At 48.3% G+C, this 24,667-nt stretch overlaps 1 protein-coding gene across 5 annotated transcripts in view; it reads right to left on the bottom strand.

The window, feature by feature from the left end:
- Positions 1-24,667, bottom strand: part of DENND2B (DENN domain containing 2B) — a 179,814-nt gene that overhangs the window by 28,660 nt on the left and 126,487 nt on the right. For 4 of the 5 annotated variants that reach the window (XM_066366231.1, XM_066366233.1, XM_066366223.1 and 1 more), the window contains 2 exons: positions 11,563-12,819; positions 7,307-7,443 (listed from right to left, as the gene is read on the bottom strand). In XM_066366231.1, the coding sequence (XP_066222328.1) occupies positions 7,307-7,443; positions 11,563-12,819 (1,394 nt within the window). Of the gene's footprint in view, positions 1-3,216; positions 3,254-7,306; positions 7,444-11,562; positions 12,820-24,667 lie in introns of those variants that run through there. The other variant, XM_066366237.1, reaches the window with a different exon arrangement.

The following is a 24,667-nucleotide window of genomic DNA, read 5'->3' as shown; positions in this document are numbered from 1 at the left end:
TGGGGTGGGAAGCACTGACTCATAGTAGTTGTGTTGGTCAAATAAGTTTGTAAATATATATATATATATGTTCACTCATTTATAGTTTGCATTGGGTATGGGAACAGGATGTAAGCAGGCAGGGTCCTTATAGCCTAAGGCTTAGTTTTAAAACTAAGCTTTTCTCCACACCCTTGACTGTTGCATGGTTGGGTGGTGCACTCTCATGAGGAATCCCATTATGCCTCAGATAAGTATCAGAGACTTCCTTGTTTGTATATTGGATTAAAGGTTTTGATTTCTTTTTTTTTTTTTTTTTTTTTTTTTTGTATTTTTCTGAAGCTGGAAACGGGGAGAGACAGTCAGACAGACTCCCACATGCGCCCGACTGACCGGAATCCACCTGGCACGCCCACCAGGGGCGAGGCTCTTCCCACCAGGGGGCGATGCTCTGCCCCTCCAGGGCGTCGCTCTGTTGCGACCAGAGCCACTCTAGCGCCTGGGGCAGAGGCCAAGGAGCCATCCCCAGCGCCCGGGCCATCTTTGCTCCAATGGAGCCTCGGCTGCAGGAGGGGAAGAGAGAGACAGAGAGGAAGGAGAGGGGGAGGGGTGGAGAAGCAGATGGGTGCCTCTCCTGTGTGCCCTAGCCGGGAATCGAACCCGGGACTTCTGCACGCCAGGCTGACGCTCTACCACTGAGCCAACCGGCCAGGGCCTAAAGGTTTTGATTTCTACACTATAAAATGGGGCAGAGGAGCCTATGCGGGAGGACAGCAGAGAAAGGCCACGTGGAAGAGAGGAGAAGATGGCGGAGTGTAAAGGAGAAGCCAGCTTGTGCAGAGTTTGTGCAGAGAGGAGGAGATAGAGAACAGAAGTGAATAAGGCTGGTGAGCTAGAAACCATTGATTCTAGGAAACTCGGATAAGTCAGTGGCTTTGGGAGCCCTGAATGGAAAGGGAAGTGTTTTCCCACTGTGTGTATTTCTTGGTCACCGGGTACAAGCTAGGATTAAAGCTAATGGCCCACCAGTTCTTGGCTCCATTGTTTCATTATCATCTGTCCAAATCAAATGCAAACCTGCGTGGGCCAGGCGGCTGCGGTGATGGCCGTGGCTACTGGCTTTACAAGTTGCTTCTCGTATGAATGTGCCTTGACCAGGCAAGCCCAGGGTTTTGAGCCGTTGATCTCAGCATTCCAGGTTAATGCTCTATGAGCCATCACAGATCAGATGGGGCTAGATAATTCTTGTCGTAGTGGACTGTCCTATACATTTGTAGGATGTTTAGCAGCAAGCCTGGCCTCAATCCACTAGAGGACAGTAGCATCCACTCAGTTGTAAAAAACAAAAACATCCCTTGAGCGGATGGGTAGATGAGTGGATGAATGTATAATGGAAGAAGGGAGGAAAGAAAGAGAAATTGCCCCCCCCCCCCATTAAGGACCACTGCTTTAATAGGAAATATAGTCAACAATATTGTGATAACTATGTAAGGTGTTAGATGAGTACTAGACTTACCGGGGTGACTGCTTCATTAGGTATATTAATGTCTAATCACTATATTGTACACCTGAAACTAATATATTATGTATCAACTGTAATTGAAGAATAGTGTTTCAAAGAAAGAACCACTGATTCAGATGGAGGTTTCTGAATTTCCTAATAGTTTCTGAGTACCATGACATAGGTCCTAAGTTAAGCCTTCTTTCCTCTATCCTTCCCTTCTCCTCCCTCCTTCTCTCCCCCTTCTTTCCTTCCCCAGAATCAGAGCTTGAACACTGACGCAAAATCTAAACCTCAAAAAACAGATATGAGACTGAGGCCTGTCTACGGCCATACCACCCTGAACGTGCCCGATCTCGTCTGATCTCGGAAGCTAAGCAGGGTCGGGCCTGGTTAGTACTTGGATGGGAGACTGAGGCCTGAGGAAGTAATAGATGTATGACATTGATGCACATCAGTGACAACCAGGGAGAACACAGTTGGGAACACCAGGCTCTTGACACTAGTCCTACCTCTGGAAATGAAATTTAAGGAAAGCCTCACATGCCTGCGCCCCCCCCCCCCCCATCCCTGCCTGCCCAGCCCTAATATCAGCCTCTTCCTCCTCCAGCAATGTTTAACATCCTGTCTGATACAACCAGGCCACTGACCATTTCTCCAGGAAATGACTGCTGGCCCCAGCCCAAGCCCTACCTCCCAGCCTTCGCTTGGGCCCGTCACAGCCCGATTTCACCTGCTATTCTCAACTTCCTCCGGTCCCTGACTCCCTTTTTTTGCAGCTGTCTCACGGATACTGTCAGTCATCTCGCCAGGCAGTAAGGGTACCTAAGGGATAGGGATGTGCAGAGACCAAGCAGGCCCTGAATCCTAGAGACACATAATACAACCTGCTGAGAGCAAGTTAATTCCAAAGCAATAGCTCAGAGCTGGCAGAGGAGGAGGTCTGGGGGGTAAGGCTCAGAACTCCTGGGGGAGCAGAGCTACAGCAAGGCTGAAGAAGCTACAGCAGAGCAGAGAAACATGGTGAAGACTTAAGAGGGACACGGACAGGAGACAAAAAGCCAGGCAGGCTCAAAACTTTCACCTGTACTCTCGCCCACACAAGTCACCTGAGGTGGCCACACAGTGCCCTGGAAGAGGCAGAAGCTGTAGGCTCTCTTCCCCGGAGGCCTAGCCCTGAGCACTCCCATGTCATCTCAACAAGCCCAGCTGGGGAAGCCAGAGGGCTCAACCCTTCCCAGCTTAACTGATGAGATAAGGGACAAGGGCATCGCCAAGAATTTCTACTTCATCCTCTTTTAAAGGGACTTGTCAGAGCCCAAACTTATCATAGTTAATCCTCCGGAAGGAAGAACCCAGCCCCACCGGCCCTGCCCCCACTCCGCCCATAGATCCTTTGGTCATTGACCACATGTGCCAACACCCCCTACCAACACACACCCAACTGGAAGAACCAGTTAGGGAAGGGGTGTGCGTGTGTATGTATGTGCACAGACATGGAGAATTTCTCCAAACAGAATCCTAAACTTCCCAGACCACACCCATGGCCAGGGCCCTGGGCTGCTGCTTCCCTCCCCATCCCTCTCCAGGTTCCAACCAGTAGTTTCTTCCAGTTCTCACTTCTCCGCCCCACCCTCACTTACACACAGTGGAGAGAGGGCCAGGCTAAGGGCCCAACTCCCTCCACAATGCACAGCATATCAGATGGGGAACTCTAAGGACCAGTCGTCACCTACCCTCCAAGCCTGGACACCATTTCCCAACTGTCTGGGCACCGTTCCCCGGGCTGCACCTCCGGGCTGCAAGCTCTACACTGCTAGGTGCCCTCTGTTCCTTACTGCTTCCCAGCCTGGGGACAAATGAGAGGAGAAGGCAGAGAGACAGCAGAGGCTCAGAAAGCTTTGCAGGCAGGCTGGCTGGCCTGTCCCCAGCTCCCATCCCACTCAAGTTCCTGGAAACTCTTGCTGGGCCCCAGCAAGATGACAGGAGTGGGAATCTCTGCAGGAATGCAGCCCGGACTCCTTGGTCAGGCACTCAGGCCACTTCGCATAACTCCCTAACAAGCTGCTTCCTTGTTAGGGTGCATTTTTAAGTGTCAGTTCAAAATGCAAATGACTATAAGGCTTTGTAGAATAGCAGCATCTTCTGGGGCAGATGTCAAATGAAACAGGTGAGAATTAATAGCCCCAGAAAGCAGCAAGATGGTTGCTTTGTTTTTAAATCCCTCTACCGCAAACTAGCAGGAGAAACTTCAGCCTGTTTTGGAGAATCCCACCCTAGTTCCCCAGGCGTCCTGCCGGGTATGGTGGGAGGCCAGCCAACTCCCAAGTTCCCTTGTTCAATGCCACTGCTCACAGAGATGGTACTCAGCTTCTAACAGACCAGGAACTCCAGTCCAATCGGCTGGTCCCCAAGATGGAGAGTTAGAATGGGTGCTCTCCTCTCCCAGCCCCATTATCGTACACCCCAAACAGAGCCTCATCTGTCCCTCTGTAAGGGAGGCAGCACAAGAGCTGGGTAAGCCAGACAGAACCAGAAATGACCATAATCTCAGACCACAGCCTGGGCCAAGAACAGAGAGGCTCCTGGGAAGCCCGAGGTACTGGTCAATCCCAGGCAAAGAGTGACACCGACATTCAGAGTTCTGAAACAAGCCTCCCCTCCCCAAAGCTTCTGGAGGAGGGTCCAAATTCTTGGGCCTGTCTCCAGGGATGGAGAAAGAAATAAATCAACCAGAATCTAAAAGTAAGAGGTGTCCTCCCTCTAGCTTCCCTGGTCAGGTCTAGAAATTCAGACTGGGCTGTTGTGGGAGATATAGAGAAAGAAAATGTGCCCAGGGCACTGAACTAATGATAGACCCTGAAACCCACCCCACAAGGCAGAAGCAAAAGCCAGGCATCTGGGTTACTCCCCTGCCCTCCCTCCTATACCATCTCCCCACCTCTCTACACAGGCACCAAAGATTCAGAAGCCAGTGAGCAACAAAGGGACATGTGCCAACTTGTGTCACCAGCACCAGCCCTTACCCTGGCTTCTAAATCATCCATCCAAGAAGCATCCCAGAGTGGCAAAACGTCCCCTCTCCTGAGTGAGGAGGCTGAACCCAGATATGCTGGTCTTCTTCTTCTTCTTCTCTCTATCCTAACCTAAGGAAGCCCAGGGAACAGTTCTGTTGCTCAGGAAAGTGGTTCCAAAACTCGCATTCACATGCACCCCCACCAGACACTGCCCCCAAACAATCCCAAACAGAGTCCTAGAACTCTGGCACTCTGGACAGTTCAGATGGTGCGAGCATCCCCTTCTCTGACTCAGTTCAGTTGATACAAGAACATCCCCACACCTGAAGCCCCCAGGCAGCACAGAAGGGCTGGCGAAGCTTCCCAGAGAAGAGAGGGCACTGAGGACTGACTGCTGTGTGGGCAAGGCCTCCTCGGCCCAGGGCAGCAGCCAGCCACCAGGGCTGTGGGCAGCGAAGATGTGATGATTTCTTCCAAACTAGAGGAAATAGGAATTCACCCTGCAGCTCAGGTAGGGAGGGAGACGGGGTTGTGCCTCTGATCCTTAAAGCTCTTGACACTGGGTAACCCATGTATACAAAGTTTTTTTCCCAGTGGAAAGGGAAGAGGCCTCCTTCCCCAAGCCCTTTTGCTGTTCGAGGGATTTCACTCCCACAGTCTTCCTGTCGTGACCTAAGTCTGGATGGCTACATGCTAATCCCTTAGCTCCTGGGAAAGCAGTCCTGGGTAGGTCCGAGCACTGCTGCTGTTGCCCTGGAAATGCTGGCAACTTCTCAGGGGAAAATGATGAACCTGATGGCTCAGGTCAAATGAGGGAATAGATGACTCTTTTTACTAAGATCGTAGTCTTACGAGAATTTAGAGGGCTCTCCACGAGGGCCACCTGTCTTTCAAGTGTTAACTAAGACCATGTTCTCCAGCCCCAAGGCTGAGGCCGAGACAGAGACAGGAATGAGAGGCACATGAGAGAGTGAACACGGAACACGCACACCGCCTCTCCTTAGCCACCTGCACCAGGCACACACCATACTTGAGCAGAATTAAAAGCCCCCTCAGAAGAGAATAAGGCCAGAATTAAAACAAGAGCCAAAAATAAACCCAACCTAGCCTAGCTTACTGGGTTTTTATTGACCCTCAAACACAAGTTTGCCAACACCAAGTACTTCCAGTTGTTGGAGGACAATTCGCCGTGTTGTCTTACATTTCTGACCTTCTGAGCAAGAGGAATGAATGGGTTCCAGACCAGCCTCCCGTAGATGTTTATATAGCAACCAGCCTTGCAAGATAGGAATCTCCCTCCAGGCAGGGGCAGAGTTGATTCCTAACCAGAACAATGAGGATAATCTCTCTTTATGAGCGGGTTCGGGAGTAGCCCCTTGAAAAGAGTGGTGTCTCCTATGCTGTGAGTGCAGCCTGTACGTAGACTTTTTCCACACTGCCCCATGGGACTTCGGAGCAAGCAAGCAGAACCCGTGTGAACCTAAAGCTCATGCTGCCTATTGTGCCATGAGTTAGAAAGCCCTTTGTCTCTGATCCAGGTGTCTTCCACCAGCATCAGTGAAACTGGGACAGGCTGAACTTGTGTGGGTAAAATCTCAAGAGGCTTTCACACAGCTCCTGACACTTCTTTAAGGGAAGAGTAGGGGAGATGTACACTGCTCACAAAAATTAGGGGATATTTCAAAATGAATATGAAGCAATTAAAAAAAGCATTTGATTTTTTTTTATTAAACAAGAACATCAGAAAAGCAAATGACAAGTCAAAGAAAGTTGTTCGATTATGCAAATGAGATACAGAACCAACTTTTATTATTTTTTTAAAATTTTTATTTTATTTATTCATTTTTTCAGAGAGGAGAGAAAGAGGGAGAGAGAGACAGACAGACAGAGAGAGAGGAGAGAGAGACAGGGGGGAGGAGCTAGAAGCATCAACTCCCATATGTGCCTCGACCAGGCAAGCCCAGGGTTTCGAACCAGCAACCTCAACATTTCCAGGTCAACGCTTTATCCACTGCGCCACCACAGGTCAGGCCCAACTTTTATTTTATTGGTGAAAATGCACTATACAAAAGGCTGAAAGTACTGGAGTATCAGCATGTTCCCTGATCCCCCAATTTTTGTGGGCAGTGTATATTAAGAAACCCGTCACTGTGTCAGTATTTTGAAAATTATTTAATCTCATTTAACCCTAACAATAATCCTATGAAGTATTCTTATTAAAACAATTTTCTATAAAAACTTTGTATTGGTTGATTGATTTTTTTTTTTTTAGAGAGAGAGGAAGGGAGAGAAACAGAGACAAAGAGAGAAACGTCAACTTGTTGGACTTGTTCACTTACTCATGTCATCATTGGTCATCTTCTGTATGTGCCCTGACCAGTGACTGAACCTGCAGCCTCAGCATGTCAGGACAATGCTCTAACCAAATTAGCTACCCAGCCAGGGCCTATTTTTAATAAAACTATTTTTGTTGCTATCATAGCATCATCATTTGACAAAATAGAGACCTCAGAAAAGTTAAGTGATTTGCCTAAGGATACACAGCTAAGGAAGGGCACCTGTTAAGACTCCAAAGCCTTCCAAAAATAAAAGAAAGGGATAATGTGTTTTCCTCTTTTTATGGTCCAAGAAGCCCTTTGAGTTTCAGTTAATTCAAGGCCAGGCTCTAATCTCTTTGCGCTCAGTCTTTGCTAAGTTACTTCCTCTGATGACTATTTCCTTGAGAAGGTCCAGAAGCTGGGCGAAGGCTGTCCACGGTGAATGAAGTGGGACCTGGCTAACCCCGCCCACCACCTCGGCCACTGCTTACCCACAATGTCTTCATAGGCATTCTCTTCTAAAGTGCTTTTGGATCCAAACTTGGGTTGGCTCTCAGTACCATTCTCAGTGGGAGAAGAGGGGTACAGGGACTGGAGACTGGATGCATCCTCAAACTCAAAGGATTTTCTGTGGATAACAAGAACATGGGTGATTCCGGCTGAACGAGAGTCCTGCTGCCTTGTTGGGGAAAGGCCACAGGCAACAGCATAGACTAGAAGTCCTCCTCACAAGACCAGCTACTGAGCCAAGTCAGAGCCAAACTTACCACCCAAATGAAGAATCAGATGGTCTGAAAGGCCTAGCCTGGGTGACTATGGATAATACCAGTAACAACTACCACAGGTGGAAAGGGTGCTATGCATCAGATGCTGTGGCAAGTGCTTTACATGAGTTATGTCACTAATCTTCACAATGCTGCTCCTAGGTATTGTGCCATTTTACCAATGAAGAGGTAGAGGCTCAGAGAGAGGAAGTGACAGAAGCAGGACGCACCTAGGATGTCTGAGCCTGGAGACCATCCTCTGTGAGAAGCATCTGCCATGACCACAGGGACTGAGTGCCGGCTCTGCCTCCAGACTCGCCCGTCATGTCTGCATCCTAACAAGGGCGCCTGCACTGAGCAGGCACTAAGGGCTCAACCCTGGGAGAGGGATTCCCAAGGTTGCCTGGGAGTCAGGGAAATGCAGGTAGGTGGTTTGCTGAAACAGATGGCTGAGTTCTCAAAACCAATCACACCACTTCTGAGGTTGAACTAGTAGAAAATCTGAAGCCAGAAGCTACTGCCAAGAAGAGTCAGCGTCCCTTCAGTTAGTCATCTGCTCCTTTCCAACCCCCAAGTCCCCTTCCCCTCTACAGTAGAATTGCAAAATCACAGCTTGTTTGCTCCCCAGACACCCTGCGCCACAGTACTCCACACTCCTCCCCTTCACTGGGGAGGCATCTTCCTCAGCCAAGACTTGACACCAGCTGCATCCTCTTCCTCTCTAAGGCATGTCCCCAGCAGACTCCTGGGAGGCAGAGAAAGCCAGGTATTGACTGAATCTCTCCTCTCGTCCCCTAACACCTCCCTCTCTTTTGGGTACCATTAAACATTGCAGCCAATGAAGTTCTTTCTTTCTTGTTTAATGAACACCTCCTGCTAAGAATCCTGGGGTGCAAGGCAAGGACTAAAAGTGTCTTCAAGGTCACATCTTGTTCTCAGCTTGCCCAGATACTCGGTGGCATTTGACGCAACTGAACACTTGACACTGTCGCTCACCTCCCCTCACCTCTATGACACGGTCTCTTCTAGTTTTCAACGGCCTCTTTGGCAATTACTTTGTGGGCTCTTGTGAGGTCATCCCCTTTCCACTTGCCTTCCAAATGCCAGGGCCTCTCAGAGTTCTGTTTTCAGAACTCTTGCCCATCCAACACTTTCTGGGGACCAATAATTACCATTTCTACCATGATGACTCCCAAATCTCTGTCCCAGACTTTTCAACCAGTTCAATAGCCAATGGCTGAGAGCCGTGGTTCCTGCAGGTTGACCCTCAGGCCACGATCTTGGTCTGAGAACAAGCTCTCAGTAATACCTGCAGCACAGTCACACCTTATGCAGGTAGTTCTCAAGTCAGCAAACAAGGTACAAGTCATGTTCAGCCAATTATCCCTGACAGTCCCTCAGGAAGGTACCATGTCAAGGACCAACATATCATCTTCCATTAAGACTGATATAGTCAGTTTCTCCCTCATATTTCTTAACAGATTTCCTTTTCTTTGGTTGAATTCCAAAAGAAATATTTGGCTTGCATATTTTTTTTTCATTCAAAAGTATATTATCTATAAGAACCGTACCTGGCACAACGGATACCAACTTACCACGTCACGCTCCTCAGGGGAGGATGCTCACTGTGTGGAAAGGCAAACAAACAGCCTGTATTTTTTTAAAACTGATTTTAGAGAGAGAAGAAGGGAGAGAGATAGAAACATCGATTTGTTGTCCCACTTATTTATGCACGTGCCCAGACTGAAGATTGAAACCACAACTCAGCACTTCCGGACCACGCTAACAAGCTGTGCTTTCTGGCCAGATACTTTTTGAACCATTTCTCTTTTTTTTTTTTCCCAAAGTGCAGATTTAAATTTTGCCAGGTTAATTCTTACATGAAGTGAGTCCACCATATGTGGAATATGTGTGTGCATATATTATATGTAAATGTAGCCTGACCAGGCAGTGGCGCAGTGGATAGAGCGTCGGACTGGGATGCTGAGGACCCAGGTTCGAGACCCCGAGGTCGCCAGCTTGAGTGCAGGCTCATCTGGTTTGAGCAAAGCTCACCAGTTTGGACCCAAGGTCTCTGGTTCGAGTAAGGGGTTACTCCATCTGCTGAAGGCCCCTAGGTCTAGGCACATATGAGAAAGCAACCAATAAACAACTAAGGTTCGCAATGTGCAATGAAAAACTAATGATTGATGCTCTCATCTCTCTGTTCCTGTCTGTCTGTCCCTGTCTATCCCTCTCTCTGACTTTCTCTGTCTCTGAAAAAGAAAATAAAATAAGTCACTTTATATGTAAATGTAATGTGTATGGGTATATGTGTAAAACCTTCAGGCTGATCTACTGTCTCCCCACCCCCTTATCTCACCTGCTAACCACTTTTTGCTGTTCTTAATTTAGCTCAGCAACTCCCACGAGGAGGCTTCCCGCACTGCCCAGTCTAATTTAGAGGCCTCTCCGTCTAAGTCTCTGCAGGGCTCTTACAATGACATGGATCATGGCGTGTAACAAAGCACCTATGGTTTGTGCATCTATACTGCTCATAAAAATTATGGGATCAGGGACGTGCAGATACTCTAGTACTTTCAGCCTTTTGAATAGTGTATTTTCACTAATGAAATAAAAGTTGGTTTTGTATCTCATTTGGATAATCAAACAACTTTCTTTGACTTGTCGTTTGCTTTTCTGATGTTCTTGTTTAATAAAAAAAAATCAAATGCTTTTTTTTTATTGCTTCATATTCATTTTGAAATATCCCTTAATTTTTGTGAGCCATATATCTTATGCACCAGACCATGAAGTCCTTGAACAAAACAACGTTGTCTCATTTACCCTGGTGTCCTCTTGAGGAGCACAAGACTTGGTGCACCGAAGGCTCTATCTAGGTAGGTGTTTAAATAGAATGGATGAACAAAGACAAAGTAAACACTCTTAGTAGGCTGTTAAAGATCTGAAGAGCCAGTGAGCCTGTGGGGGAGCCAAACATGGGACTATCCTTAGCCAGGGGCTCTCTGGCTCACGGGCCTGGACCTTTGTGATGCCTCCCTCTCTGCACAAGAAAGTTTCTATATGAGATATGGTGTGCTGGATAAAGTCTGAAGTATGGGGATAGATGGAAGAATCTGTAGAAATGAAGCAAACCTGAATGCCCCCCTGACTTCAGGTTAGAAGAGAAAGGCTGAGGGGTAGGAGCATGGGCTTTCCAAAGGAGGTTGGCTTGCCGTCCCCAATTCAGAGAATAAGAAGCCTGTCAACTTTCACCAGCTCCCAAGTCAACATAACTGCGGAGATGGCCTCAGTGGTCTGGGTCGGGAATGTTGAGACTGACCCAGGAAACCAATGTGAGTCTAAAAACAAGTCCTTCGTAAACATGGCCAATAAGTAGAAGAAGTGTTCTTACAGGCTTTTTCCCATCAGCCTCCCTCTTTGGGATCCAAGGATCCCATCTTCACACAGGCCCAGGGTTTCTATGTGGCCAGCTAGCCCTCGGGAAAGAGGAAGTCACGTTAAATGTGTCAATACTACTGTGTTAATGGTAACATGCAGTATTCAGATAATGCTGTACTCAATTAAATTTCTAATGCTGACACTTCAGGTAGTCATGAGGCTAGAATCCCACCGGACTTCTATCTATTCTCTCTAAAGTAACAGGGCCCAACCCTCTGCTAAAAAGGCTGAGGAATTTCCAACTGGGCTCAGAACACAGCCAACTCTACCCCAAGGCCACACCCAGCCAACGTCTTCACCACATGGCATTTGGAAGAGCGCTTTCACCCTCCCCCTCACATTTAAGTTTCCTTCTCCTGCAAGAGCAGAAAAACAATCTCTATTTCACCTATCTCATGTTACTACCTAACAATGGTTTGGTGCTTCAGAACATATAAAAAGCATGACTGACTGTGACCCATGACTACAGTTTGCTTTGGCATCCTCCACTGGAAAGAAAGCCACTGTGCCCAGCTATAAGACACTGGAGGACCACGTATTACCTGCTTTGGGACTTGCGGTGACCACGCATGTCCTTCTTGGGTCTCCGGGTGACTGGTGGGGCTGGGGTGGAGGGCAAGGGAGGTGGAGCAGCAGGTGTGGGCGAAGGAGGTAGACCATTGCTTGGCTTACTCTTAGGGTTCTTGTCAGCCTCATATTCAAAGGTGCGCTTGGGTTTGGGGACAGGATTCACAGCGGGATCAGGGGAGCTCTTCGATGACAGCAGCTGGGAACCGGGGCTGTTTCCAGGAGTCCCTGGCTTACTGGAGCCACTGCCTTCCCTCTCCAGGGGTGGGCCCGCCTCCCCCCTAAGTCCAGCTCCTCCTGCCCGGCTGCCAGCGCTCACACTCGCGCTCCCTGTCAGTTCCTCCAAGGTGCCCAAGGTCCCAGTCTTCCTTCTTGTCCGGTCTACACTGTAGCAGCTGCTGGGGAGCTGGGGGAGTCCCCGGCCTGGCTGCTCCTTCAGCGCCTGTTCAATTTTCTGGATGCGACTCAGCACTGCTGAGCTCTCCTTCCTGCTGCCAGGCCCCCTGAGGAGGGCACTGGGCTCACTCCGGCCTGGCCATTTCTCCAGCCGGTAGAAAGAGTCCCGGACAGGGAGTGCCTCTCCTTCCTCCTCGGTCTCAGGGTAGGAACACTCGGAGAAGGTCCTGCTCATCCTCCGGAGGCCCTTGAAGTCAAAGGTCTTCTCTGAGCCGCAGGGGGACGGCGCGACGCTGGGGCAGCCCACGCTGGGGCAGCCCTCACTGACCGCCCGCTCGCCCCCGGGGCCCTCCCACTTCTCGCCACACACGCTCATCCGGGGCAAGGTCTCTCGGTGACCCTCCCATGCTGAAATCTTCTCCCGGATGCCCAGGTTGTGGGCACGGGTGCCGGCGCGGTTCTGAAAGATGCTCCGTGAGCTAGATGCCGGCCCCAGGGACGGAGTGCTGTGGGCCAGGGGGAGGCAAGCAGCTACCCCCTCTGCATCCTGGGCGGCCCCTTGGACACTCTTCTTCTGGTCCTCTCTCTTGCACAATGAAGGGCTTCCGTCCAAATAACTGAAGCTGGTGGCTTTGAGGGGACAAACGGGTGGTGAAGTGTCTGGGGAGGAAGCTTGAGGATTTGGGGGTGAAGGGTCCCGGGGGTGCCAGTCCTTGAGGAGCAGCCGGGAGCTGGCGCGGCTTGGGTACCTGCAGGCTGACGTTTCACTGTCACTGAGGGGGTAGATGGGACTCCTCGACGGGGAGAGAACTGGAGGTGGAGAGACTGACTGAGACCTAGGAGCAAAAAAAAAAAATAAAGGAAAAAGAAAGAGAAAACAGCAGTGAGCGGCCTGACAATCAGAGGCGACGTGCTTTAATCCCAGAGAGCTCACTAACTCCTTCCTGTGACACTCTCAAAAGCCCTCTGTTCAAGTTATGCATCTTCAAAGCTGCCCTCAAGGGAAGAAACAGACTCGTATCCACAATTCATCCACAGAGACCCTGAGCACTGTCTGCAAGAGAAGCCGGTTCTGTGACAGGCAGGAGCACCCCACGCGTTTCCATCTGCCAGCCCGAGAGCAGGAAGACCAGCGGTGTGCTGATAACTGTGTAACAATCAGCTCTCCGGGGAGAGCACAGGTCTGTAGCATTTGCCAAGTTCCACATGTAACTATTCCTAGTAAGGCTGGTTTCAAGCTATCAGTGAGATGTCACTGAATGTGGAGTTGGGAAGTGATGCTAACGATCAGTTCTCACGAGCTAGTACAATGCAGCTCCAGCGAACAGCTCCTCAAGTTGCCCCACGCCACAAATATACATGCAAGCCTTTTGATCTGTCGCCTTAACAAGCCCCTATCTCCCCTGAGACTTCTGCCACTGACACAGATACTGCTCCTCAGCTGAGTCTTGATCAGAGTTCGGATCCCTGAAGGTCTCAAAAGGATCAGGGGGGGGCCCTCAGGAAAGAGTCTTTTCTTCTCTCACTGAGGAGGCCAGTGGGGAGGGGACACGGGCACAGGCAGCGCGACCCTCCAGCGGCGGCATCCCGTCGAACAAGCACCAGCCATTTCCAAATCCACATACAGATCTTAGCAAACATCAGGAATAGTTCTAAAGAAAGGCTTTTACGTAGACTAACTCATTTAATCTTCATAAAAACACTATCATGTCATTATCGTTTATTATTATGCTCCTTTACAAATGAAAAGAAAAACTAAGGCAGAGAAAGGTTAAATATCTCATTCAATATCACTGCGCTGGTAAGTGGTGAAGCCAAGACAGGAACTTACACCACACTGCGCTGCCTCTCTGAGGAGGAAGCAGCGGCCTCTGCCATCTCTGTGAACCACCCAGGCCTCCAGACATGGCTCAGCAGAAACTCCCACAGCAATGGGCACAGCCCTGTCTTGAATGCTGCATTTTTTAAGTATCAGAGGACCTCTTGGTCTTCCCCACTAGACCATGATTTTTTCTTCAGGTGGAGGAACACATACTCAGCATCTGCAAGGTACTCAGTGAATGATAAACAAATGAAGAAAGAAAAAGGTAACAGTGAGCTTATTAAAGAGAACCAGGTATGTACTTCCTTTTCAGTGCAGAGTAAGCCCCCAAGGTGCTAACATCAAACTTAGGTACAACTTGTACTTAAAAATGGAGCACCTTAAAGGCTATTGGTAATCAACTGCAACTGGACATCAGTGACAATGGCATCACTGAGTTACTCAATTCCCCTGGCAAAGAACTAACCAATGAAGACCTTACAGAACTGGAGCAGCAGATGATAGCATTTAGGGAAGAAAATAGGGACCTAGAAACTCCAGAACTGAGAAAGTTTTCTACAAAAGAGGTGGCTGATGCTTTTCGTCTCTGAAGTAGGAATGGCAAGATTAGAAGAGCAAGATCCTGACAGAGAGACTCACCAAAGTTTATCGCATAGTTACCGAAGCCCTGGGATGCTGCAGGGCCATTTGTGATGAGAAATAGAAGCTGTCTACTCGAGTAATCAGTGTCAACTTTCAGAATTCTTTCCAGTTTTAGGTCAAAGGCAGCAGGTGTTGTCAATACCGCATGCTCCAAAAGCCTACCTGAGCTAACTAACGCCATGGTCCTCAAAGCCAGGCAGTCCAGCCTCGCGGGCCCCAGAGTACCGTGCCATCCCCAGGAAGGCAGCCAGCTGCCCCCGAGCCAGGCTGCTGTCACTGCTTACTCACACACAGAAAACTGGAGCTTGGGTGAGTCAGGGATTGGCCGACAATTCCCTGTTGGGTCATAGCCTCTGGCTGCCCCCGATCAACAGGAAACCTCAACATGCTTAAGTTGTTTTTAAAAGGGCAAGTCAAACAAGAGCCATCCCACGTGTACACGGGCACAGATGAGAGAAATTCGGTGCCTAGCCAAGCCGATGACCAAAGAGACTGCTCAGCAAGAAGATGTGAAGAGAATAAGCCTCAGCGCTCCCCAGGGTAGGGAGCAGCAGGGCTAGGCGACCGGCTTGAGCCTGGGGAGACCCCAACCTCCTCACAACTGAGAGAGGCCTGAAGTCGCTCACTGGTGTTTGTTTGTTTTTTTAACAGAACCATGGATGCAAAAGATCTTCCATCCAGCCCCATAAGCCAATTAGTGCCTGTGCTACATAAAGGACTCTATGTTTCAGTTAGTCTCGGTTGAGGTGGGAGAAGATGCCTTTAATAGAGGACGACTTTATCATTTGCTTATTCATTCAACAAAGATTTAGCAAGCACAATACCATGTGTCAGACCTTGCTCTAAGAGCTAGATACAAGAATAAATAAGACAAAAATTCCTGTCCTCGTGAAGCTTCAATTCTAGTGGGGGAGGACAGGCAACTAATGAGATGCGAGTTTCTTAGGAAGTCTCTTCAGACTATGTATGTCTCATCTCTCCAGACGTTTTGATATATGTTCCCCTGGGGATATGTCTCCTAATCCCCCAAGGTAAAAATTCACCAGTCTATAAAGCTACTGTGATTTATGGGAAGGTGAGGTGGCAGGACTCCTGCAGGTGGGACAGGAAAAACAGTGATGATCTCTGGTCTGTCTAATTACATCATGCTTTTAGAAAGAATCATTTGCCTGACCAGGTGGTGGCGCAGTGGATAGAGCGTCGGACTGGAATGTGGAGGACCCAGGTTCGAGACCCCGAGGTTGCCAGCTTGAGCGAGGGCTCATCTGGTTTGAGCAAAGCTCACCAGCTTGAACCCAAGGTTGCTGGCTCAAGCAAGGGTTTACTCAGTCTGCTGTAGCCCCCTGGTCAAGGCACATATGAGAAAGCAATTAGTGAACAACTAAGGTGTCGCAACAAAAAACTAACGATTGATGCTTCTCATCTCTCTCTGTTCCTGTCTGAAGTCATTCACTTCCCTTAGTAGTTCCAGGATGGAGAAATCCAAGTTAAGAAATTCTCACAATGCCTAGCCTGCTTTAACTGAGGCTGTGTCTCTCTCTTCTTCTGAAGGATAAAACAGAGAAAAGACTGCCTTTTCCTGTAAAGGTCTTGGTCTTCATACCCTTGCTGATCTGAGGCCCAGAGCTGCAAGCGCTCCTTGCCCAGCCTCCCCACAGGCAGGCCCAGTGCGCTCCAGCAACTTGGGATGTGCCCACGCGCACCTGGGCACAGGCACCCCAGCTTCATCTCAGAGAAGGCAGCATTCACTTACAGGGTCCTACGGAGGAATCTGTAAACATACACACAAGGCCCTGACCTTCCCTCAAGGGCCTGTACTTCTCATTTGAGGGTAGAAATCACTGCTCTCTGTCCATGTCTTTTTTTTTTTTTTTTTAACAGAGACCGAGAGAGAGTCAGAGAGAAGGAGAGATAGAGACAGACAGGAATGGAGAGATGAGAAGCATCAATCATTAGTTTTTCATTGTGCATTGCGACACCTTAGTTGTTCATTGATTGCTTTCTCATATGTGCCTTGACCGTGGGCCTTCTTCAGCAGACCGAGTAACCCCTTGCTTGAGTCAGCGACCTTGGGTCCAAGCTGGTGAGCTTTTGCTCAAACCAGATGAGCCCACGCTCAAGCTGGCAACCTCAGGGTCTCAAATCTGGGTCCTCCGCATCCCAGTCCGACGCTCCATTCACTGCGCCACTGCCTGGTCAGGCTGTCCATGCTTTTTTGTTTTTGGGGTTTTGTGTGTGTGTGTGTGTGTGTGTGTGTGTGTGTGTGTGTGTGTGTGTGTGTGTGTGTGTGAGAGACAGAGACAGAGAAACAGAAAGTCAGATTGGGACAGACAGACAGGAAAGGAGAAAGATGAGAAGCATCAATTCTTCGTTGCAGCACTTTAGTTGTTCACTGATTGCTTTCTCATATGTGCCTTGACCGAGGGGCTACAGCAGAGTGAGTGACCCCTTGTTCAAGCCAGCAACCTTGGGCTCAAGCCAGTGACCTTGGGCTTCAAGCCAGCAACCCTTAAGGCTCAGGCTAGTGACCATGGGGTCATGTCTATGATCTCATGTGTAAGCCAACAACCCCGTGCTCAAGCTAGATGAGCCTGCACTCAAGGTGGTGACCTTGGGGTTTTGAACCCGGGTCCTCTACATCCCAGTCGGATGCTCTAACCACTGCACCACCACCTGGTAAGGCTCTCACTCTCTCCATGTTTCTTTTTTTTTTTTTTTTTTTTGTATTTTTCTGAAGCTGGAAACGGGGAGGCAGTCAGACAGACTCCTGCATGTGCCCGACCGGGATCCACCCGGCACGCCCACCAGGGGGCAATGCTCTGCCCATCCGGGGCGTTGCTATGTCGCGACCAGAGCCACTCTAGCGCCTGGGGCAGAGGCCATGGAGCCATCCCCAGAGCCCGGGCCATCTTTTGCTCCAATGGAGCTTCGGCTGCAGGAGGGGAAGAGAGAGACAGAGAGGAAGGAGAGGGGGGGGGTGGAGAAGCAGATGGGCACCTCTCCTGTGTGCCCTAGCCGGGAATCGAACCCGGGACTTCCGCACGCCAGGCCGACGCTCTACCACTGAGCCAACTGGCCAGGGCCTCCATGTTTCTGATCCTACCTCTTATTAGGAATGTGACCACAGGCAAAGCCACTCGCTCTCTCTGAGCTTTCAGTTTCAATTCCTCAAAATTGGGCTAACTGCATCACCGGGCTGTTATAATGGGCAAGTGAGATGATGAATGTGAAATGCTACAACTCACTATGACGTATTGTGTTTTTCAGCAGGTATGCTAGAAGCGGCTGTGCTCTATAGAGGCTGAGAACATTGTGTCCTTAGGGTTCAGGTTTTGGCACAGCCACCAACAAGTTACTAACTTTGAGCAAAGAACCTAATCTCTCTAAACCTCAGTGTCCTTATTTGTAAAATGGAGGTTAAAAGAATATATCTCAGAGGATTATTGCAAAGAGTAGACACAATATACTTCAAGTGTTGAAATCAGTGAACACCAGTACTCAATCTTAGCTTGATAATGAATATTAACAAGGAGCTGACTATTCAGAATAATTGCTTGGCAAACTTTTTCAAACGGCTTACCTCTCTGTCCTCACATTCTAATTGTTCAGCGTGGGAGGGGAAGGAAATCAATTAAATACAGGCATAAATTCTTTGCAGCTCATACTATCAAAAGATAGAATCTATATTTCTGCCCCTTGAATCTAGACTGATCTTGTGATTCGCTTTGACCAATAGGATGTGGTAAAAATTAAGTTGTCCGAATTCCAAACCTGAGGTCTCAAGTGGTCTTTCAGTTTGCCCCTTCACACACTTGGAATGCTGCCCTGAGACTGTCACGTAAGGAAGCCAGTCTAGTCTTAGAGGGTGAGAGGCCATGTGGAGCATAACCAAGGTATCTCAGCCAGCAGCCAGCCACCACATGTACCGGACACACGAGTGAGGTCATCTTGGACCCAAATGAACCCGTCTAGATGAGGGAGCCCAGGGGAAACCAGTAGAGGAACTGTCCAATGAATGCACAGAAATGTGAGAAATAATAAATGGTTCTAAGCCACTATGTTTTAGGGTGGTTTGCCGTAATGCCTTAGAAAATGATGCAGGTGGGAAGGGCCGGGCTTGTGTATATGGGCCTGCCACACCCCCATGCCTCTCTCCTCCACTTCCCACCCACACCTGGGCTGAGGGTCTTCTCACATGGTAGCATCCCTATGCTTCTTTATGCTTCCGTTGCCCCTGGTTCTTACTGCTACATGTATTCCAACTCATCCCACACAGGAGAGAAAAGGTCTGCGTTTGTTCTTTTCCCCCCTCTCAAGCATCTGGATCCAGCTCCCTTCCCCAAAACACTGGCCACTTCATGACTAAATCATGCCAATTCTACACCTTCACATCTGTCCCCTCCTCCCTATCCCCACTGCTCCTGTTACCTTCTTGGTTCATATCTTCGCTTTCACCAAGACTGTTAAAAGAATCTCTTACCTTCCCTCTCTGCCTTTGGTCTTAACCCAGCTCAAGTCCAATCTCTCATCTTGACATTTAAAAATATTTTTCTTACTTATTGATTTTAGATAGAGAGGAAGGGAAAGAGAGGGAAACGGAGGGGGGAAGGAAAACTTCGATTTACTGATTCTTTTTTTTTTTTAATTTCCATTGATTTGGAAAAGAGAGAGAGAAGGGAAGAGAAAGAGAGACAGAGAAGAAGCATAAATCCATTGTTCCGTTTAGTTGCGCATCAATTGGTTTCTCTTTGTATGTGCCCTAACTGGGGATCAAACTCATGACTTTGGAGTTTCAGGCGACATTCTATTCACTGAGCCACCTGGCCAGGGCCCATTGGTTGATTCTTGAATGTGCTCTGACCAGGGATCAAACCCACAACCTTAGCATAGCAGGACAATGCTCTAACCAATCAAGCCACACAGTCAGGGCCAGACATATTTACAAAATATGAAACTCAGGCTCCATTGGAGCAAAGATAGCCTGGGCGCTGGGGATGGCTCTATGGCCCCTGCCTCAGGCGCTAGAGTGGCTCTGGTCGCAACGGAGCAATGCCCCAGATGAGCAGAGCATCGCCCCCTGGTGGGCATGCTGGTTGGATCCCGGTCGGACGCATGCGGGAGTCTGTCTGACTGTCTCCCCGTTTCCAGCTTCAGAAAAATACACACACAAAAAAAAAAATAAAAAATATATATATATATGAAACTCGTCACGCTTGAAACTCCCCACTATCAATAGAAAGTGCAAATTCACTGCCATGGATGTCAAGGCGTACCAGGATCTAGTCACTACATTTTTTCCTTTGCCATCTCACACTGTCTTTTCCTCAGTACAAGCCTGCATCCCACCCTTAGCCACATCAAGCTCCTTCCTTTTCACACCTGTAGGCAAAATATGTGCCCTTCCCTCTGGTACTGTTTCACAAGAACATGACTGAACCCTTCAGTTAACTACCTGGGCCACTGTCAAGTAACACAGAAGGAAGCATTTGTGCCAGGGAATGTCCCATTATTGTCAAGTGCACTGAGGGGCTTTTTTTTTTGAGAAAAGGCTACTATGTATTAGTCCTTGATGGCAAGACTGGTCTGAACTCAGCACGTCTGGCCCAGGGCTTCTGAAGGTATCAGGAAGAGGACCAAGTTAATTTAAGGTCAGCTGGGGAACGTTCCTGGGAGCCCAGGAAATAGCCCAAGGATATCAAGATGGACTGTAAGTGCCATGAAGGGTGTTTGCTTTCAAGTTAAGGTTACACAGAACCCCACTTCCAATATGCTTAGTCCGTACTAAGCAGGTGTCTAGCCTGCTTCCAAATGAAGTCCTAGGAGTTGGCCATTCACCATCTTATGCTGCTCAACTAAGGTGGGCCCTTCTGGCTTGGTGGGCATCAACATCCTCCTGCCATTCAGCAATTGCCCTAGCTCTGAACATGGCATTCTCACTGAGCTCCCCCAGGACCATTCTCTGAGGCACACAGGAGGAGAAAGGGGAGGAAGGCTGCTTGAGCCCCAACAGTAAGTCCAGATGTTTGTTCCCCAGGCCAGAGCGGAGGCTCAGCTCAGTAACCATCACTGACATTCCACTCTGGATGGCCCTGATACAAAGCCGAAGGACAGGGTGACACTCACAGCTCGGCCTCTCTGCTCCCCAAGCAACCTCACCTCAAAAGGTTGGATGGCCACAGTCGGGTCCAGGAGAGCCTCATCTCCCGAGTGCGGCAGCACCTGAGCCTCCACACGCAGAGGCTCCTCAGGGCAAGCATCGCTGGTTAGGGTAAGTAGGTGGTAGCTAACCAGCGTCCAAGCAACAACGGAGTCACCTTTTCACCCCAGGAAAGCTCATCTAAAACTCCACCAAAGCCTTCCTTACCTGCCTGCCCCCGAGCCGATTTCTAGGGAAGCACAAAGAGGATTGGCGGGAACCCCAAGTCCTTGAAGAAACAGCAGCAATGAACATAGAGGATTTATAAGCTAGAAGCCCTCTCTGACGCAGGTAAAACAGGATGCCCTATTGGACCACCCCCAGTACCCTGGTCCAGTAGGAATGGTACTGCTGTATAAAGCAGAGCCAGGCACTGTGCAAAGCCCAAAGGGAGAGAAATGCAGTCCCGGGAAAACATGCAAACACTGGTGATGGTTTTACAACACGGTCCCCAAATTCTTTGATGTGTCTCCTGTTTCTTGAATCTAGGCTCTGACTACTTGACCAGCAGAAGAGAGAAAAAAATGTATACATGCCACTTTTCAGGCCTAGGCCTCAAGCAAGCAGCAGCTTCTAGGTCCTGTCTCCCATGCTGTGAGGAGGCCGAGGCCACCTGGAGAGGGACACGGGGTGTTCTGACAACAGTTGTTAAGCATCTTAGAAGCCTTATTATTTACAAGGGATCTGCAAGACATATCCTTACGATCCTTAGGAGGCCTTTTGTCTGTGTGTGTGAGTCTGTGAGGCAACACTTGAAATCTTTTTTTAGGCCTTGACAAAGGGATCTTTCAGTCCTACTCTAGATTTTTGAAAAAAAAAAATTTATTGAGGGATAATTAGAGCACAATAAACTCTGCAATTTAGATAGCTTTTTCTTTTTTAAATTGATTTTAGAGAGAGAGGAAGGGGGGAGAGAAAAAGAGAAAAACATCGATCCATTTCTGTTTATGTCCTGACCTGGGATCGAACCAGCAACCTCTGTGTACCAGGATGACACTCTAGCCAACCAAGCTCTCCGGCCATGGCTAAGCTGTGCAATTTAAAGTGTACAGTTTGATGAATTCACACAAACACACTCATAGACACTATAAAACTGTCACCATCATCTGGAAGCCTTCTCTTTTTTATTCTTTTTTTTTTAATTACAGTTTACTTTCTTTTTTTTTTTTTTTTTTTACAGAGACAGAGTCAGAGAGAGGGATAGATAGGGACAGACAAACAGGAAATGGAGAAAGATGAGAAGCATCAATCATTAGTTTTTCATTGCGACACCTTAGTTGTTCATTGACTGCTTTCCATATATGCCTTGACCGTGGGTCTACAGCAGACCGAGTAACCCCTTGCTCGAGCCAGTGATCCTGGGTCCAAGTTGGTGAGCTTTTTGCTCAAACCAGATGAGCCCACGCTCAAGCTGGTGACCTCGGGGTCTTGAACATGGGTCCTCTGCATCCCAGTCTGACGCTCTATCCACTGCGCCACCGCCTGGTCAGGCTACAATTTACTTTCAATATTATTTTATATTGGTTTCAGATATACAGCACAGTAGTTAAGACAATCATCTACTTAATAAAGTGTTCCCTACGATATTTCTAGTACCCACGTGGCACCATACACACATAGTTATTACAATATTATTGACTAGATTCTCTATGCTGTACTTTATATCCCCAGACTATTCTGTAACTACCAATTTGCACTTCTTAGTCCCTGCACCTCTTCACCCAGCCCCCAACCCCCTTTCCCTCCGGCAGCCATCTGTCGGCTTTCTGTGTTTATGAGTCTCAATTTTGTCCACTCATTTATTTTGTCCTTTAGATTACACATATAAGTGAAATTTGTCTTTTCACTTATATGTGAAAAAATATTTGTCTTTTCCCTGACTAACTTATTTCACTGAGCATAACACCCTCAAGGTCCATCCATGCTGTCGCAAATGGTGAGATTTCATTCTTTTTTATGTGGAAACCATTTCTTAATTGAATGGTTTCCTGTCTAGAGAGAATGAGAATGAAATAAGTTTTCATTTCTAATCCAGAAAACCCCCTTTCGTTTGTTTCTATTCAATCTTGCTCGAAAACTGAACAGTTCCTTTTTCGGGCTCACCTCTTTTCTCTTTTACTGTGGGCAGCTGAGCAGGCTGACAGGTGTGTAGTCGGCAGGCACAGTACTCAAGGAACTGCACACAACAGAAAAGGCTGCACCCAAAGAGTCGCAGCTATGCCTAGACCCGATTTAGATAACAAGATCCTAGAGCTCAAGCTGATATCATTACTGGGATGAGACCTGGGATCTCAAAGGAGAGCCTGAGTGTATATTGCATGGGGGAAGGATGGGAACTTTTGTGACCAGAGAGCAGACTGTGGCAGATTGTATTGCCCAAAGACAGTGACCTCAACACAGTCCATCTCACGGGCCCTTCTCACGGTGCGATGCTAATGCTCCTCCTGTCAACTGAGAACCGTTTTCCTTCCCCTCGTGCGGTGCTGTGATTTATAATAATATTTGGTCTTTATCCCCACTTCTGGCAGAGTTCCTAAAACTCTTGGAATTTCCTAAGGAACAGCTGGGATAAAGGTGTCTTTTGTGCTGTTAATGAAGTGACTTTTGGACCCCATCTAAGGTTAGGAGTCGATTTCCAGGACAATCAACCTTGTGATAAGGGGGTTGGAATTTTTAGGCCGAGCCTCTGACCTCTGTGGAGGAGAGAAGGTCTGGTGGTTGAATCAATCAGCAATGGCCAATGATTTAATCAGACATGCCTAGGTAATAAAGCCTCCACAAAAACCCAAAAGGACAAGGCAGAGAGCTTCCAAGCGGGTGAACCAGAAAGCTTCCATGTGTGACCGTGCCGGGCTCAACCTCCGTGGGGACAGAAGTTCTTTGGCTCTGGACTTCACTCTATATATCTCTACATCTGGTTGTTGATTCTTATCCTTTAATGTATCATTTATAATTAACTGGTAATCTAGTGAGCTAACAGTTTCCTGGGTTCTGTAAGCAGCTCTAGCAAATTAAGCCCACGGAGGGTAGTCCTGGGAACCTCTGATTTAGTCAATCAGAAGCACAGGTGACAACCTGGGCTCACAACAAGCATCGGAAGTGGAAGGCAGTCTCATGGGGCTGAACCCCGAACCTGGGGAATCCGATGCTCTACTGTGTCAGAAATGAGTTGAATTGTAGGACACCCAGACACTGTAGGAGAATTGCTTAGCAGTGTGGAAGAACCCCCCTATAGGGAGGCCCTCCCCCCAACACATACACACTCCCACAGTGGAATTGTGAAGCTCTTTACCTTGAACTTAGGCAGCCCTCTGTTATTGCCTTAATGAATAGAGTAAAATAGAAAAAACTCTATGCAACTGCTGAGGTTAGGTCATTAAAAAACCACACATTTCTGATTTGTTCTCTTGAGATGTTCCCTCGTAGAGCCCTGATATCATGCTGTGAAAGCATACAACCAAATGCAAAGGCCATAGGGAGGTGTGCCCAAGCTGATGTCCCCTCTGACTGCCAGCGTCAACAGTCAGAACTGTAAGTGAACAAGCCTTCAGATGACCCAGTCCCTAGCCACTGAGTCACCCCAACCTTCAAGCCACCCCAAGTGATGCTGCAAGGACTAGAGACAGACTTTCCCTAATGAGCCCTCCCCAAACAGCAATTTATTAGCAAACTAAATGACTGTTAATGTTTTAAGCCACAAACACATTGTTTTAAGGCACCAATTTTTAAGCCAACCTTAGTTTAGGGTCATTTGTTATGCAATGGTAAATGACCAGACCAACACTGATGATATGGTTGGGTTTTAGGAAGGACTAAGGCCATAGGCCCTCCTGAGGGACAGCCTGCACGGCCAGGCTCTTTTATCTATAGTCATTACTCTCAGGAGATTTTTTCTTCCCTATAAACTCTTAACCTCTTCCTGAAATCTAAGGCACAGCGTTCAAATCTGGCCCTGCTTTGGCAATGGGGTCCCAAGACCTCTCTGGATTTCGCCATATCACAAACTAAGGCCTCCTTTGCACAG

Source organism: Saccopteryx leptura, chromosome 1 (genome assembly GCF_036850995.1).
Source record: "Saccopteryx leptura isolate mSacLep1 chromosome 1, mSacLep1_pri_phased_curated, whole genome shotgun sequence".
NCBI classification, from domain to species: Eukaryota; Metazoa; Chordata; class Mammalia; order Chiroptera; family Emballonuridae; genus Saccopteryx; species Saccopteryx leptura.
This window is presented reverse-complemented; position numbering and strand designations above follow the sequence as displayed.